Below are 14,860 nucleotides of genomic sequence, written 5' to 3'. Positions count from 1 at the left end.
GAAGGCATAGACTGGTGGTTCTAATATTGATTTTTGATTGAACAGATGATTTGAGTTGTAAATATTCCAAAAATTGGTTACTCCTGATGCCGTACTCCTGGACCAAGTGGGGAAATGATACCAGGGTGTTAGTATGAAAAATATGTTTTAGATGTGTGATGCCCTTTTCTGCCCACGTGTGAAAGTTGAGTGTTTTTGTGTTGCTCAAGAAGTCTGGATTATTCCAAATGGGGGTGAAATTGGATGGAGAGAGAGAAGAGTTGGTGATTTTGTGAAATTTCCAGACATTTATTATTAATGACCTGATTTTAGATAACAATATTGACTGCATGTTTTTAACAGAGACATGGATTAGCACAGATGGACCAGCTACACTCCTGGAAGCCTCACCAATGAACTATAAATTTTCATTTTCATCCCGGACTGGTAGGAGAGGAGGAGGTACAGCAACCATCATCTCAGCAGCATTTAGTTTTAAAAATATAACATTTGAGGAATACACATCTTTTGAACATCACTGCCTTGTTTTTAACAGTCCTCCAATTTTATGTTTGACTGTGTACAGGCCACCCAAAAGATGTTCAACTTTTATATCCGATTTCTCTGAGCTGCTCTCAATCATCCACACCAATTTTAACAGAATTATCATTTTAGGAGATTTTAATTTACACATACATAATCAATCAGACTCACTTGCTTCAGAATTTTTAAATATGCTAAATTGTATGAATTTTAACCAATATGTAACTCAACCCACACACAACAGAGGTCACATTTTAGATTTAATTATAACGTATGGTCTTAATGCCAATATTTCTTCAGCTGTGGATGTAGACATTTCTGATCATTTTTGTTTTTGTTTTTTTTACTGTCAATGTTTTTTTTTATCAGGAAAACATCTCAGAAAGAACAGTGAGGAAGCGCTATCTTACTCCTGAAGTGACTGCAAATTTTATTCATCTTTTATGTGACACTCCTTCCCACATTTTACCTTCTTCCTGTGATTTCATTGTTGACAGTTTTAACAGCAAACTTAAATCAACACTGGATTCTGTTGCCCCACTAAAATTAAAAAAGATTAAATCAAATCCAACCCCTCCCTGGAAAAAAGAGACAATAAAACAGCTAAAGAGGAAATGCCGCATAGAAGAACGAAAATGGAGAAAAACTAACCTAACCATCCACTACCAAATTTTCCGTGAACAGCTCATCACCTATAACAAGGCAATTAAACATGCAAGACAGTCATACTTTTCAAACCTGATCAGTGACAACCAGAATAAACCTAAGATATTATTCTCAACCATTGACCGTCTCATAAATCCTGTTTTTAATCATTTAAATAATGTATCGTTGAGTGAGAGGTGTGGGGAATTTGCAGTCCATTTCAAAAATAAAATTGACAATATCAGGTCAAATCTAGTTCAATACAAGTCAGCAAACACAGCCCAGAACCTTGACTCAGAGCATGTGTCTGTATGTGGGGAAACACTGCAAAGTTTTGTCCTGGTTGATGCTAAAATGCTTGGTGAAGTTGTTTCTCAACTAAAACATCAACTTTTTATATCAGTTTATGGCTTTTTAGATGACGATTTATTGACTATTGTAAATTATTCCCTTCAGATGGGTGTTTTTCCAACTGCTTTTAAGACCTTATTGGTTAAGCCCCTTCTGAAGCGGAATGGTTTGGATGTTATGGACAAAGAAGAAAAAGCGTTCCGCACACCAAAAGAGCTCCCGTATGCAATTTTTCTATTTGCATATAAAATCCTCAACATATTGTTTCACACAATATATTTTTCCACACAGTATATGTTTACACAGTATATATATATTTCTCTATATATGATCGCATATGCTACTAAACATTATATATATGTATATATATATATTTTTTTTTTGCTGCAAAGTTTTGGAAATCTTGCGTTTTCCACCACGGCCAGGTTTATTTTTAACAGACTTTGTTTCTTTGTGCTTTGCAATGATGCAACGCACAGCTGTTCTAGAAACCATGAAACGCTTGGAAATGGCAGTATATCCTTCCCCCTGAAGATGAAGATCCACTATCTTCTGTCTGAGGTCCAGACTGATTTCTTTGCTTTTTGGCATGATGATATTGCTTCTTACGAAGATTATAGAGCAACCCTGGAGTATCCCTTTCATTCAAGTGGTCAAGTGATACTAACTCTGCTTCTTGAAGTCACTTAAATAAGGTTCAGTGCTAATTGATTGCTCAGGTGTGTTTTCAAACCTAATTGACTGCTCAGGTGTGGTTTCAAACCCAGTTAATTTGTTTTGAAAGCACAAAATCACATGGGGGCTAATAATTTTGACCATTGCATTTTTTGCTTTTTTCTTGTTTCAGTTCAGCAAACCAATAAAAATGTTCATTTGACCTTATGCAGATGTTGTCTTTGTTCTTGCGGACACACACAAACTATAAACACTTAAGGTTATGGCCCATGTCATTGGAAGGATAAGGGTTTTATTTGATTTCATAAGGGGGGCTAATAATTTTGACCTTAACTGTATATATATACAGTACAGGCCAAAAGTTTGGACACACCTTCTCATTCAATGCGTTTTCTTTATTTTCATGACTATTTACATTGTAGATTCTCACTGAAGGCATCAAAACTATGAATGAACATATGTGGAGTTATGTACTTAACAAAAAAAGGTGAAATAACTGAAAACATGTTTTATATTCTAGTTTCTTCAAAATAGCCACCCTTTGCTCTGATTACTGCTTTGCACACTCTTGGCATTCTCTCCATGAGCTTCAAGAGGTAGTCACCTGAAATGGTTTTCCAACAGTCTTGAAGGAGTTCCCAGAGGTGTTTAGCACTTGTTGGCCCCTTTGCCTTCACTCTGCGGTCCAGCTCACCCCAAACCATCTCGATTGGGTTCAGGTCCGGTGACTGTGGAGGCCAGGTCATCTGCCGCAGCACTCCATCACTCTCCTTCTTGGTTAAATAGCCCTTACACAGCCTGGAGGTGTGTTTGGGGTCATTGTCCTGTTGAAAAATAAATGATCGTCCAACTAAACGCAAACCGGATGGGATGGCATGTCGCTGCAGGATGCTGTGGTAGCCATGCTGGTTCAGTGTGCCTTCAATTTTGAATAAATCCCCAACAGTGTCACCAGCAAAACACCCCCACACCATCACACCTCCTCCTCCTCCATGCTTCACAGTGGGAACCAGGCATGTGGAATCCATCCGTTCACCTTTTCTGCGTCTCACAAAGACACGGCGGTTGGAACCAAAGATCTCAAATTTGGACTCATCAGACCAAAGCACAGATTTCCACTGGTCTAATGTCCATTCCTTGTGTTTCTTGGCCCAAACAAATCTCTTCTGCTTGTTGCCTCTCCTTAGCAGTGGTTTCCTAGCAGCTATTTGACCATGAAGGCCTGATTGGCGCAGTCTCCTCTTAACAGTTGTTCTAGAGATGGGTCTGCTGCTAGAACTCTGTGTGGCATTCATCTGGTCTCTGATCTGAGCTGCTGTTAACTTGCGATTTCTGAGGCTGGTTACTCGGATGAACTTATCCTCAGAAGCAGAGGTGACTCTTGGTCTTCCTTTCCTGGGTCGGTCCTCATGTGTGCCAGTTTCGTTGTAGCGCTTGATGGTTTTTGCGACTCCACTTGGGGACACATTTAAGTTTTAACTTTTTAACTTTGCTTTGAACTATTTTTATTAAGTCATCTTTTAATTATTGTTATTATTATTAATTTATTTATCTATTTAATTACTTATTTTTAGGTCCTTTTATTTATTTGGTTTTATCCAGTCTCTGGTGTTTCCTCACTGCAAATTGCTGACAGTAAGATAGCGCTTCAGTTGCCTTCCAGTGTGTATACATGTGTTATGTGTGAGAGAAGGTGTGTGTGTGTGTGTGTGTGTATGTGTGTGTGTGCGGGTGTGTGTGGGTGGCGTTGAGTTTCGTTTGTTTTGTTTTGCTTGCTTTTATTGTGTAAAGCACTTTGTGCTACATTTTAATGTATGAAAAGTGCTATATAAATAAAGTCTGATTGATTGATTGATTGATTGATTGAAGGAGCTCAAGGCCAACACAGACAGGGAAACCAGCACCTGCCCTCTGAGCCCCTCCAAAAGTCTCAGAGACTTCACACTCAACTCCTCTGACAGCTGGTGAGGTGTCTTCCAGTCCAACCCGTCTGCTTGTCTCAGGTGGCCCAGTGTAACCATGTCAGCCCTCACAAAACAGCTCTGCAGGGTCCCAGAATAGGTGCTGCCCAAGGGGATCAGGGGGTTGTGGAAGATGGGCTCCTCCCACACCCAGGGTCCAGGCCCCACAACCTCCTCTCAAGTGTGCTGGAATATCCACCAGTTCTTTAGAACTGCGCCATAGAAAGGCAACAGTCTCATGATGTTCACAGAACCCCGGCTCAACAGGAAAAGCTGCCAGTCCAGTCCAAAACTGCTGGCCTTTCATAGCAGTGCCCATGCTGGATCTCCCCAACTGATGTCTGTACAGCAGTCTCAGGGCTATTTGGAGCCTAAAAGCCGCCACCCTACTTTGCAAGTCCATTAGTCCTTGAATCCACCAGTGTTCTCTAAAGCTTCTCCAGTAGGCCAGCAGTTGGGCTGAGAACTGCCAACTTGTGCCACAGAGAAGATGCCACTGGGTTGTTAATAATTAGTGTCCGACTTCTGTATGAGACCTGGGATTCACTTCCACTTTGCCAACCTCATGGCTATGGTCGATGGAACTCCCTCACAGTTTTTACTGACCCAGTTCTCCGAGCCCAGGTACACTCCTAACACCTTCAGTCCCTCCATGCTCCACTCAAGACCCCCTGGTAGCTGTGGGACCCGTGACTCCCTCCAAGCCCCAGTCTTACCCCAGTTCACCTTTGCTAATGAGGCTCTTTGATAGATCCGCAATGTCCCCACCACAGCCTGAAGGTCCTGCTCACTCCTAACCAGGACTGACACATCATCTGCATAGGCTGAGACTACAATAGGGTCCTTAAAACCTAACTATAGCCCCACTCCACCCTGAACCCTCCTATGGAGCAAAGCTAGCAGAGGCTCACTTGCAATTGTGTACAGCTGGACTGACAGTGGACAGCCCTGCCTAATCCCCCTCTTGAAGGACACTGGTCTACATAGCCCCCCCACAACGTTAACCAGACAAGAGGCCCTGGCATACAGCATCTTCACCCCAGCAATGAAACACTCCCCAAACCCAAAAGCATGTAAGGCTTAACAAAGGCCTTCTCCTGATCTAAACTAAGAAGTCCAAAGTTCAAACTTGAGAGTTTTGCCAAGTCCATCATGTCACGTAAAAGGTGCAGGTTGTCATAAATTGAGCAACCAGGTACACAGTAGGCCTGGCTATTTTGTATAATTGTCTCTGAGTGTCCCTTTAGCAGATTGGCCAGACTCTTGGAAAAGACTTTAGAGTCCACACAAAGCAATGCAACTGGCCGCCAGTTTTTCAGGTCACTTAAATCCCCTTTTTTAGGCAGTAGTGTCAGCACTGCCCTAGCAGAGAGAGAGAGAGTTGCTGACTGCTCCTGTCAGCCCAACACACACACACATACAGACTGAGTCAGCTAGTCTCACTGGCAGAGTTGGCAAATTGCTCCAGTATGAAGGGCACAGGGGACAGACACACACATGGGGAATATTTTGATTAAATAGTTTGAAAATGTTACAGCAAAGAATCTCACTCAGCTGTAATTACTCTACACACATAAACTATTAACTCATATGCAGCTTAAATAGGAAATTGGCCCAACTGTGCAGAGCACATAAACCCCAATGTTAGACACACTATGATGTGATGGGATGTTCAGCCTTTACCCGTAAATTATCTGACATTTAAAGTATATCTTCAATGGATAAGCCTCCTCCCAGGCTGCATTAAAGCACGCTTAAAGTCAAATACATTCACAAACACATTCAGACAACCTCTCTGAATTGCTCCAGAAAGTAATGGATGTGGTTTCATTGTATCTTATGTGGCTGTTTATGGAAGGAACTAAAAGGGGTCCAATGGGACCTGAGTCATAAACACCCAATCATGGAAGAAATTGCACTTGTTTGTGCATCATTGTGGCAGGAAGGGATAATGACTATCGTATGTTGTAGTTTTTGTGTATTCCCTGCGCAGACAACATGTGAAAGCAAAGAGGAGAAAGGGTTGTCATGAGTGTCTGTCTGCCTGTCTTTGTCTGTCTCCTGTGAATAATGCAATCATTGAAAACCAGACACCATTTCTTAAAGACTACACTGTATTTAGATGTCTTTAACAGCATTACTTAGTGTTGTGATTTCCGTTTTTGCCTTACCTACCAGATTTTCGAATTGGAACCCAAGAGGTTAAAAACTATCCCAAAACCCTCCCCAGATAGGCCTCAAACAGTCAGATAGTAATCCACAATCTCATGGAAGAAATACACTGAGTGAGCTTGTGTTTAATAGAATAACACATGCTACTGTTTTTCCCCAAACAAATCAACTACATTCAACCTTTTATTTCACAGTTGTCTTTCCTTCATCCTCCATGTTTTTAGCCATTCTCGCAGTGTGGCTCTGTCAGTCAGTGTTTCAACAAGTAGCTATTGGATGGAATGCCATTACATTTAGTACAGACAGTCATTGTCCCCAGAGGATGAATCCTACTGACAGTGATGATCCCCTTTTTTCATCAAGTGCCATCATCAGGACTGAATTTTGGATCACTCCAGAATAGCCAAGTACAAACAAAACTAACGACATTCCCATCATCCTTGTAGATATTTTGTGTTTACTGCCTATTATCAAATGTTAGCATGCTAACACTCGAACAAATGTACAACAGTGCAATAAGAATAGTGTCATTATGGCTCAAGGATAAGTAATTTAGTATTGTTGTATCTTGGTATAGACAAATATGAAAATTACCAGTTATATGCCTCTGCGAACCAGTCAAGTTGTGGTTACAGTTTACATTCATGTCTTTCCAGACTCATATGTAGTCATGACAGGAGACAATGGTCAAATTATTATTATTATTGTACGTTTTTAAATGGTATATTGTATTGTGTGTCTGTCTGTACCACGTCTGTATGATTTTTGAGAGAAGCCAAAGACAAATTTCCACTGAGGTGGGCAATAAAGTTATCTATCTATCTATCTATCTATCTATCTATCTATCTATCTATCTATCTATCCATCCATCCATCCATCCATCCATCTATTAAACCATCCATCTATCTATGGAGCACAGAAGATATATAAAATCAGCACAGTATCAAGGTGGAGACCCAAGATTAGTGTCACCAATTCAGTACCTGACCAAATGTCTCCTCTTCTGTTTCTACATTATGAGGTTAAATAATGGCCAGAAAACTGTGTTTGAAGAACACAATGATGTCACAGTGAAGTTGACCTTTAAGTGGACAAATCTGAGGAAATTCTTTCTTTCTTTGGAGTGTCAGATCAACCACATCTGTGTGAGGGCCATGCAACTGGAAAAGCTGGGACTGTATGGAAGCGTACACAGCCGGGATTAGGCATTGGGAGAGCGCAGTCACAGAACATCTTGACTGAAGTAGCTGGCCCAAATGCACATGCATGCTGTAATATTGATGACCATTTGAGCGCGTTCATGTGTCTGATGGATCGTGTCATGCTGCAACACATCTGTGACTGTAGGGTGGCAGAGGCGCGTCGGTGTGGAGCGGTGCATGGTTGCCACATAATGTGTTCCTGTTTATCTTGGAAGGTGAGAGAGCTCAAACACATAATTAGCATTACATGAACCTTTTCATTCCCTCTGAACGGGTGAGTGTTTCCACCTGAATAGGTTTCCAAGTCACTCACATCATCACACTAAATGGGCTATACAAACATTTGATGCAAATATTCAACAACACATCATCACTGTCGATGTCTGAACTACCACATAAAAGTGACATTTTACAATTCTTCACATTATAAACTTTAACTTTAAATTTAATGTTAAAGGTCATATGTAAAGCTGTTTCATCAAAATGAATATTTTTTCCAAAATAATACATCCACAGAACATCTAGAAATGTGTAGAATTAAAGTCTACATTTTCCTGAAAAAAATCATTACAGTAGAGAAATTGTTTTAGAAATTTTTACGGGCCCAAAATATGTCAGTATTTTTGATTTGGTTATGTGGCAACCTGTAGAATTGAAGAGTGGAGCCAGAGTGGGCGAGTGTGAGTGCGACACCTACTGACCGGGAAGTATGAATCCTATTTCTATCCCCTTTAAAGTTATTTTAAAATTTAAGTCTCTTAATGAGCAACTTCTTCAAAATGATTTAAGTAATTATTTTTAGGCACTAAGTTACTTTCAGAACGTTTCTCATTATTCTGAGAGACTAACTCAATATTTTCAGATAGGGGCCACTGGGGCCAAATGTAACAACATTTTAGGTTTTCCTTAATAACTAATGTGTTTATAACACTGATGCTGCAGCAGATAAAGGTGGTCATTTTAATAATATAACCTAGCAACAAATTTATATTATTGTACAAAAGTACTGTAACTAATAGGCCAAACTAAATCTTTAAGATAAAAGTAGTGCAATAAAAGTGTAATACTTGCATCTGAGACAGCGGAGTAGATTAATAGAATGGAAATACTACTACTGTAGGTAAAGTACAAGCACCTGTAAACCTTTGTTAGTTTTTGTGTTTCTGTGAGGGAAGCGCCATTTCATGGTGACACCTTGTAATTGAATAAATGGGCATGTTACAGTGGAATCTAGGCACAAGTAATTGAACAGCTAGAACTGGTAAGTTCAGACAATGACATCACTTTACTGTAATGCAGCCTTTAAAACCAGGAAAGACAACACTTACATTATCAAAAATCTGAGACTATATATAGCCTCATATCACAATATCAACATAATATCGATATATTGTCCAACCCTAATGAACCTAGCTGTCATTGTCCATTGCCAAATGCTGTCAGTCAGCGACCACTGAGTCCCATCCACAGACTCTTGGGCGTGGATTTGGAGTGGTGCTAATGGCATTTTTTGCTAGCTGAAAAATTAACAATTTTGTTTTAGCTACCAGATGAACTTTAGGTTGCCAAGAGAGCAAACCTTTTTGGTGCCGCTATCACGAGGATTTGCCACCATTCCTGATCACCGATCTCATATCCAGTGGGCTGACTACCCAGAACACACACAGTACATGGTGGGTGGAAACCTGAACTTTCATCCATAACATCCATATCTACTGTAACAGTTTAGAGTGTCAGGAGTATTCCCCCCACGTCCAGGCCCATCTGCTGTGCCAAGCTCCTTTTGCCTAGTGGGTCCCACACTCTTGCCAACTTCATCGATTAGGAGCTTGTCAATTGGCTGGGCATTGCACGGATCCTCATTCCCCAACCAGTGCCCACCAACGCTCTGGACAGTCACCTCCTGGGTACCGTAACCCACACAGTGACGCTGGTCTAAATGCCCTTGTCTGGGAACCACCACAAGACTATCCAATTTCACATCCTACAGCCCCGACAAGTGCCTCTCATCCCCAATTCTTCTGGCTCCCCCGTCACAACCCCCACATAGAGTGGTGCACAGGGGCCATATTGGGGTGGAAGAAATCCACCCAAGCAGCACCCCTGCCTCAGTCTATTACAGCCTCTGTCGGCACCCCAGACCTGGCTGGGGTACCCCCTGAGTACCACAACCTCAGAGGTCTTCAGCAAGGCCAAGGCCACTTCCCTGCCTCCTCATCACCCCTACAGCTGTGCCATAGATCTGCAGCCCGCCACCATATCTTCCAAAGGGCACCTGTACTTCAGAGAGAAAGGTGATGGAGGACTACATTAATGACTCTCTGGCCACAGGCATCACCTGTCCTTCTTCATCCCCAGCAGGAGCAGGGTTCTTTTTTGTGGAAGAGAAGAACAAGACGTTGAGGCCCTGCATTGACTACTGAGGGCTCAAGGACATCACCATAAAGAACATACCCCTGTCACCCATCTCCGCCTCCTGCTAGCTGCTTCAAGGGACCACCATTTTCACCAAGGTCCACCTGCGCAACGTCTACCACGTGGTCCACATCCGTAAGGGAGATGAACGGAGGATGGCTTTTAACACCCTGACTGGTCACTACCAGTACCTGGTGATGCCCTTCGGCCTGACCAGCGCTCCCTCCATCTTTCAGGCTCTAGTTAACAACGTGCTCTGAGACATGCTCAACCTCTTTGCGTTCTTCTACCTGGACAACATCTTCTCCAAGTCCTAAGAGGAGCATGTCCACCCCGTCCAGACCGTCCTCCAGCATCTCCTTGAGAACTCTGTGTTCATCAAGGCCGAGAAGTACAAGTTCCACACCCCCTCTGTCTCCTTCCTGGGTTACATCGTGATGCAAGGCGGTGGTGGAGGTAGACATCTCTGACATTGGAGTGGGGGCTGTGCTTTCTCAGTGCTCGGCCATCAACTCCAAGCTTCACCCCTGCGCTTTCTTCTCTCATGTGCCTGTCCCCTGCTGAACAGAACTACGACATCGGGAACTGGGAGTTGCTGGCAGTGAAGATGAAGTTGGAGGAGTAGCGGCACTGGCTGGAGGGAACCCCGTTTTTAATATGGACTAACCACAAGAACCTTTAATATATTCGTTCTGCTAAAAGATTCAAGTCCCACCAAGCCCACTGTTCCCTGTTTTTCACCTGCTTCAACTTCACCCTGTCCTATCCCCTGGGTCCTGCAATGTGAAGCCCAGAACCCTGTCCTGACAGTTCCTGGGAGGGGGGGACCAGTTCCAAGACTCTGACACCATTCTCCCTGCTCCGTGTCTGGTTGCTACCATCACCTGGGAAATAGAGGAGAAGGTCAGAGCTGCCCTGGAAGATAAACGGTCTGCAGTGGACCCACTCCTCCTCTTAAAGCTTCCATGGTATATGCGGATTCATTCCACGTTCCACGCCTCCAGGGTCAAGCCAGCCTAGGAGAGTCCTCTGGTGCCTGCTGCTGCTCCGGCACCTCCTTGCCTCATTCATGGGGTTCCTTCCTACACTGTCCGCTGTTTGCTCAGGTCCTGTTGCCATAGGAGGGGCCTCCATTACCTGGTGAACTGGGAGGGGTACAGTCTGGAGGAAAGGTCCTGGGTCCCAGCTTGCCATATCCTGGACCCCCAGCTCATCGAAGATTTCCACCAGCAGCACCCCGATCAACCATCCGGGTCCACCTCAGGGTCGGGGTCTCCAGTCAGAAGCCTCCACTCATTTCTCCTCTTGGGACCTACAATGAGGAGTCTTCATCCTACTTACCTCCTGGCTCTTTTGTCTGTCCTGTCTTCTGACCTGTTCTTGACCTCTCCACCTGGTCCTGACTTCCCTGCTGCTCATCCCTGGTTAGCTCTGCTGCCTGGCTGGACTGCTCCTCTGGTTCCAGACCCCTCGCTTTCTCGACCACACCACCAGTAAAACTGTCTCTGTCACCTCTGTCTGCTAGTGGACCAAACTGTTCAGGTCCGATGACTCACATTCTCCTTCGGCCCAGTCCGATCCCTGGCCCCTGAATCCAGAGACTGTGTGTGGGCTCTAAGATCGAAGAACGAACTGTTCCCTGAATATCTTCATCAGAAAAGTAGAAAAAAGTAACTTTTTAGTCCTACTGATACAAATATGGAAAATGAGCTAAAGAGAACATTTGAAAAGCTACATGATGATGTCGAGTCTGTCGCCCACCGCAGACATTGTCTGTCCACAACAAAAGCTTCCTCGGGATAACAATGGATATCATGTCACTGGATATAACGTTACTAGGACTAAAAATCTACGGAAGCGCTACCGCTTTATGTAACATTACATCACTGTGGTGAGGCCAGCAGGTCGACAGTGACTTCAGAGATGGTGAGAGACGTGTTTCTCTATCGGACTTGACTATCTTTTATTGTTTAGGGCTAAAATGTTTTAGTGAAAGGGAACTTCAGTTTGCGATGGAATACTGCATGCTGCACGCCATTTTAAAACCTGGCCAAAAATAACGGAGTAACACACCGTTGGTAATGGTAACTGAGTTACTGAATTTAAAAACTAACGTGTTAGAGTATTATTTACTGCCAGAACTAAGGGCGTTACTGTAAGGCAGTGTTGGGCAGTAACGCGTTATTAGTAACGCGTTACTGCCCAACACTGCCTTTAACACACCAAATAATCATTATGCCTCCTCCTCACCAGTTTCATTATCTGCTATCTCATCCACCATGAGTCCAGTGAGATGGACAGAAAATATTGCCAGTGACGATGTGCTCATTATTAAGCTGTGATGAAAGGCCAAATTACAGACAGATGACTAAAGAGCTGAGACACTGACACTACTGGTGTGTATTAAACACCAGAACAAGTCTGTAACTGTGCAGCACTGACCTCAGAGAGTGCAGTCAAGGGCATTCATTTGATTCAAGTCACTGGAAAGTTAGATGAAAATAAGAAAGGGGAAAGTAAATGGTGCTGAAGGATTCTGTGAGTCCTCTGTGTTTATGGCTTTCTGTTTGTTTGTTTGTGTGTGTGTGTGTGTGTGTGTGTGTGTGTGTGTGTGTGTGTGTGTGTGTGTGTTCTGAGGAGATTACAGTTTGAGGCTGCTAGCAGACAGCCCATGACTGAGGAAGGACATGTGAAGTTTTTGTACACAATAACAATCATTCTGCCACATGCACATCATGCCAATGGGTGTAGGTAGGTCTGACAGAAAGAAGTATTAAAGTATTAAATTTGTGTCTTGAGATATTGTGTTCACGAGAATGAGATGGACATCAGGTCACAGTGACTTTGACCTTTGACCACCAATATCTAATCAGTTCATTGTTGAGTCCAAGTGGACATTTTTACCAAATCTGAAGAAATACCCTTAAGATGCTCCTTAAATATCCTGTTTACGAGAATGGAACAGACAGATAGACAGGAAAACACAATGCTTTTGGCAACAACTATTGCCAGCATAGAGGCATAAAAAAATTTGAATCTTGATAAACAATGTTTTAAAAAAATGACACACATTGCGATAGAGGATTTTACATCAGAGTGCTACTTGTATACATCTATTTGATTTTAACAAACATATCTCAATTGACAGACCAAAAACAGAACAAACAGGTAGAAATGTCTCATTGTTCTGCCGTGTAGTATTTGAGACATAAAGTCACACCACTTACTCCCTCACTAACTCATTCCTCCCAAAAACCCTTTTTCAAACCTCTGCAGTATGCAAAAAGAGGCTGCAACTGTGAGTGTAATTACTGCTTCAACATCAGATCATTCTCCCAAAGCGAACTGTTGCTTTAATGTGAGGAATGCAGCATAACCAAAGAGACTGGCTCCAGTGGGACACACCAGACAGTTTTCTCCACAGATTAGATTTCAGAGAGAACAGTGTGCACTAGGGCTTGTGCCAATGATGTTGATAGAGCTGACAATAGAGAAGATGTGAACACAGAAAAGGTCAAACCTGTTTTTCTGCTACACTTCTGGATAAACCTCAGATGGGGCAAAACAGAAGGTAAATGTCCATACATCCAGCCTACCTGTGGGTTGTCCTCCATCACACAGCGAATCTTCTCCACCACGTCAGTGCGGCGCTGGCGGTGCAGGCCATTGATCAGCTTGGCCAGGTTGGCATCGCTGTCCCGAATGGTCCAGTGCTGCAGCGCGGCATATGCCCGCTCATGATCTGACGAGTAACCGTTGGAGAAGGCAGCCACCTCCCTCTCTGTGGCGTTGGCCAGCGACTGATAGATGTCTATCCAGTGGATACCCACCTGGGCTGCCACCAGCTTTAGGATATCCACCCCTGAGCAAAGAAAGAAAAGAGAAGTTAGAGAACTCATGCTTCAAGCTAAAAGATGGGGGTTGGTGATGATTTGCTTGATCACTACTAAATATAAAAAAGAAAAAAAAATGAGACTCAGATGGTTGCTGGATTTGCTCTTAATTAAAGAATATAGGCTAGTGGCTGTAAGCTGTGCTAACTAAAAGGATGCAGCAGCAAGTGATGGCCTCATTTCCAACTAATGGTGTCCTCATGCTATGCACCCCACAATGTTATTTTTCTTTTTCTGTCAAATACGCTGAACTTCTATATGGTGTGTATGAGAGTGTCTGGAATTATACTGTTTCAGCTTTTGCAACTAGTAGGTCATCTAATGATATCTGTTGGTTGGTCTGTGTATTAGGAAACCAGCTGAGACGTCAATCAATTAGTCAGTTGTCAAGCTAAAGCTGTCATTAGAAGTCGTCATGCAATCTATTGTCTTTTTTTCACTGTTTGAAAAGTATACTTTTAAACAACTTCAACTGTCAGTTGCAGGCCAAAATTGGAAGAAGTGTCCCTCATCTTCCAATCACAAGGCACCAGCCTGTTTTCAAGCGAAGCTAGCCACTTTAACATGTTGGTTTTAAAAGGGGAATGTTTTACAACTCTGTACCTGTGAGAACAGTTGTAAATGTTTTCTGTGGCTCTGATGGAGCTTGATTAAGACTGAGAAAACATTGGGACATCACTTTTTTCGACATGTAGGCTGGAGGAGCTGGGGATCGAATCACCAATCTTCCAGTTGATGGAAAATATATTGAATATATACCTGCTTAACATCAGTATGTTAGCATGTGGACTGGTTGTCCACCTTCACAGTGGCACATGGAAGGAGTGTTGGAAAACCCCTTCACAAATTAATGTGTTTACAATACAATCCAAATGGCAGAAAAAATGTCTTCATTGTAGGTTTTTACAAACCATAGATATGCTGGGATTCACTGGAACACAGAGGATTTGTCATTTGTACAGATCTGATTCTCAGAAACTTATATTACACCAAACACTTCAGGTTGGATCTTGTTCTGATCGAT

General features: G+C 42.8%; 1 protein-coding gene across 4 annotated transcripts in view; it reads right to left on the bottom strand.

Moving 5' to 3' along the window:
* tnfrsf21 (tumor necrosis factor receptor superfamily, member 21) overlaps positions 1-14,860 on the bottom strand; it is a 301,642-nt gene that overhangs the window by 85,071 nt on the left and 201,711 nt on the right. For all 4 annotated transcript variants that reach the window (XR_013493186.1, XM_078174118.1, XM_078174119.1 and 1 more), the window contains exon 4: positions 13,540-13,805. Coding sequence is in view for 3 of the 4 variants with exons in the window: in XM_078174118.1 (XP_078030244.1) it covers positions 13,540-13,805 (266 nt within the window). In the remaining variant the exon portion in view is untranslated. The remainder of the gene's footprint in view (positions 1-13,539; positions 13,806-14,860) is intronic.

This window comes from Epinephelus lanceolatus, chromosome 13 (assembly GCF_041903045.1).
Source record: "Epinephelus lanceolatus isolate andai-2023 chromosome 13, ASM4190304v1, whole genome shotgun sequence".
Lineage (NCBI taxonomy): Eukaryota > Metazoa > Chordata > Actinopteri > Perciformes > Serranidae > Epinephelus > Epinephelus lanceolatus.
The sequence above is the reverse complement of the archived record's forward strand: the minus strand, read 5'-3'. Positions and strand labels throughout refer to the sequence as shown.